The 3,441-nt window shown below is 41.3% G+C and overlaps 1 protein-coding gene across 1 annotated transcript; it reads right to left on the bottom strand.

The window, feature by feature from the left end:
• Window positions 1-1,095: 1,095 nt before the first annotated feature.
• Window positions 1,096-3,116, bottom strand: LOC125893504 (homeodomain-interacting protein kinase 2-like). Its single transcript, XM_049584218.1, has 7 exons — window positions 3,001-3,116; window positions 2,772-2,895; window positions 2,403-2,513; window positions 2,185-2,268; window positions 1,911-2,071; window positions 1,315-1,383; window positions 1,096-1,205 (listed from the first exon to the last, which is right to left on the bottom strand). The coding sequence occupies exons 1-7, from the start codon at window positions 3,111-3,113 to the stop codon at window positions 1,142-1,144; spliced, it is 726 nt and encodes a 241-aa protein (XP_049440175.1). The 5' UTR covers window positions 3,114-3,116; the 3' UTR covers window positions 1,096-1,141.
• Window positions 3,117-3,441: the final 325 nt, after the last annotated feature.

Raw genomic sequence — 3,441 nt, 5'->3', positions numbered from 1 at the left:
GGGAGCTCTACTGAACTATTTTCAGATAGTTCCTCCAGCAAATCTGACAGGCTACACAAATACACAAACACAGAGTTAATATTTTATCACTAATCTGCTGTAATGATGGCCTAACTCCATATCTGATGAATCACATGTCCAGAGAAAATTCTCTTACCAAGATGTTTCACTCTGCCTGTTGTCCTCGTCTAACGCCAGGCAGCACTCAGGTGGTGCAGGCTGCACCAAGATCACACCTGGAGGTATTTGTGCTGCAGTAGGTTTATGACACTCACTGTCAGAACCCGACCTGTGGAATTAAGGCACATGCAGGTCAACAAACAGCTGACTGAGAACGTATCCATCATTTAATGTTTAATAAATAGACATGGCTGAAATGAGAAGATTAGTCTTACCAGCTTTTACACTCCAACGATCTGCTGACGGGGGGCGTTTGTGGAGGTGGAGCTGAAGCTTCATGTATGCTGCTGAATGAAGACAGGCAGCAGTTATTAAAAGGCACAATTAATTTAAAAACAAGACCTCACAAGAGATAATAAATGCAATTAATAGTACTAATCTGTGTTGGATTTTGATAATGATCATAACTAGTTTAAAGAGCTGTGTGTGTGTGTGTGTGTGTGTGTGTGTGTGTGTGTGTGTGCACTCTTAACGCAGATTCCACTGAGGCAACTGCAGATATTAAGCTAGATGGCAAGACATTTAAACTTTACGGGCTCCTGTTAGAGCAGATAAACCCTGTCTGATCCATTCTTTACACTTTTGCTTCTGTGTTTTGGGTTTTGGAAAGGCAAAAAATACATAAATCCTTTTTTGTTTTAGCTGCGTTACCTTCCAAACCCATTGTTTGTATACTACTCTGGCCCTTTTCATGCTTCTTCTGCCATGTACAAAGCCCTTTCGGGATATCCATAGCTTGTCTGTGGTTAGAGATCTTAAATAGAACTCATATTAATTTCTTATATCCTTTGTTTCCAATATCTGCAATTGTTAATGGACTACACACACAGTTAATATTTTCTTCCCTTATCTGCTGTAATGATGGCCTAACTCCATATCTGATGAATGACATGCCCAGAGAAAATTCTCTTACCAAGATGTTTCACTCTGCCTGTTGTCCTCCGCCAACGCCAGGCACCACTCAGGTGGTGCAGGCTGCACCAAGGCCACACCTGGAAGTATTTGTGCTGCTGTCAGAACCCAACCTGTTGAATTAAGACACATGCAGGTCAACAAACAGCTGACTGAGAACGTATCCATCATTGAATGTTTAAAAAATAGACATGGCTGAAATGAGGAGAATAACAGTCTCACCAGCTTTTATACTCCACTGATGTGCTGTAGGGTGTTTTTGGAGGTTGATCCGAGGCTTCACGTATGCTGCTGAGTGAAGACAGGCAGCAGTTATTAAAAAGGCACAATGCAGTTAAAATAAAGAACTCACTAGAGATAATAAATGCAATAATATCACTGATGCATGTTGAATTTTGATAATGATCATAAGTAGTTTAAAAAGCTACAACGTGTGTGTGGTTTCTGGAGATAGTAAGCTACTTAGCCAGGCATGTTAACTCCACTGGCTCCGGTTAGAGCAGGTAAACACTGTTTCAGCAGCATCACCTTCTAAACTCATTGCTTGTATACTGAATATAGCTCGTACTCTGGCCCTTCTTTGTCTACAAAGTCCTTTCAGGATATCCATAGCTCCTCTGTGGTTAGATATCTTAAATCCAACTCATATTAATTTATTATAACCTCAGCTTCAGATATCTACAATTGTTAATACTATGTGTAATATAAAAAAAATATCTGGGTTCATTTGTAGCAGTCACAATATAATTAAGAAGTATCTCAAATTTGAATTGTAATGCAACTCCCATTAAAGCTCACTTGCAAACGCAGACACTTACTCAGAGCTATGTTGAAGGTTGCCTCTCCTGATGAATGGATGTGCGAGGACTTGACTGGGGGTAATCCTCTCGTTGGAATCCATCCGAAGCATTGCCTTCAACAGATCTATGCATTCTTCCTTCTCAGCCACCTCCACCACGTTCAGTTGCTCCCTCTGGCACTAATGTGGGGAACAAAGGGCAGATCCAGTAAAGTAAACTTAATGATTCATGAAAAGAGAATCAATTAAAGTCCATCTACAGCAGCTACAGCACAATCTACATAACTTCCTACCGTTTCCAGACAGTCCGGGTAGTTGATTCTGGGGACCCTGCCGTTGTCAGGGGCTTGCTGAGGACCCCAAAACTCCTCATATGTCTAAAAAAAGGAAAAGAATATGTCAGGAACCTCTTCATCACATTATCCGATTAAGTTGTGGAAAATGTTAGAAAGTATTATCTTAACTAGATAAGAGAGTGTTGTGGATGAAAAGACTCTTGGTCTTGCCGTACCTTCAGTCTCCATTTGCTGGAATGTTCTTTCACAAAGTATTTGTTTGAGTACATCCCAGAAGTAAGAATATGGTCCGAGGGAACACCCAGGAAGTCCACTATGTGTTGCAGCTGGAAACAAAACACAACATCACATCAAGATATGCAACAGGATGCTTCTTATCTCTTCATGGCTGTCCAACAGTCAAAGTAGTATTTGTAATAAACTCTATATGTTGTTTAACAAAGCCTTATATATTTTGGTACTGAACTGCGTCCGTAGCACTTAGAACCAAAAACTGCCAATCATTGTTTAGATCACAAAGTGATGAGTGCAGTGATACTAGATCTTTTAGAAGGACAGAAAAAAGAAAGCAGTTAGTGACTTACTATGTTATAGTCAAATGTTCCAGGGAAGATCAAACGACCAAGTAGAATTCTTGCCATCACAACTCCCAGAGACCACATGTCAATGGACTCTGAAAATGGCAGTCCCAGAAATATTTCCGGAGCCCTGAATATGAAACAAATATGGACACAGAATTAGGCACACTGTCATATTTGTGTAGATGGCAGAAATTTCCTACAAATTAGTAGAATTGTGATTTGTGTAGCTCACCTGTAGATCTTCACTTGGCAATGTGATCCCTGCTTCGCCAAACTGGATGGGAGAGCCAACCCAAAGTCAATAAGCTTAACCCTGACGGGCTGCGCTTTACGATCTACCAGCATGATGTTATCAAACGTTATATCTGTGTGGATCACTTTGATGCTCTCCAGGGCGTTTAATGCTGAGGCCATCTGTGAGTGCAAAGATCAACGATGACAGTCAGACAATTGAGCAACACCGACAGCTCTTTGACTTTAGTCTTGTGTCTGATAACACTGTAACCATACCTGCTGGACCACACTCCTGACTACACGTACATTCAGTCCAGGGTTGGCGTTGACGTATTCGCGTAGAGTCATGTCCAGTGACTCATAGGCCAGAGCGGTGCGGTTGTTGGTCAATGTAATGGGGCCAATGAACCTGACAATGTTCCACCTGTCCAGGTTATTC

This window comes from Epinephelus fuscoguttatus, linkage group LG8 (genome assembly GCF_011397635.1).
Source record: "Epinephelus fuscoguttatus linkage group LG8, E.fuscoguttatus.final_Chr_v1".
NCBI lineage: Eukaryota > Metazoa > Chordata > Actinopteri > Perciformes > Serranidae > Epinephelus > Epinephelus fuscoguttatus.
Note: the sequence above shows the minus strand (reverse complement) of the source record. Positions and strands in the feature narration are given on the sequence as shown.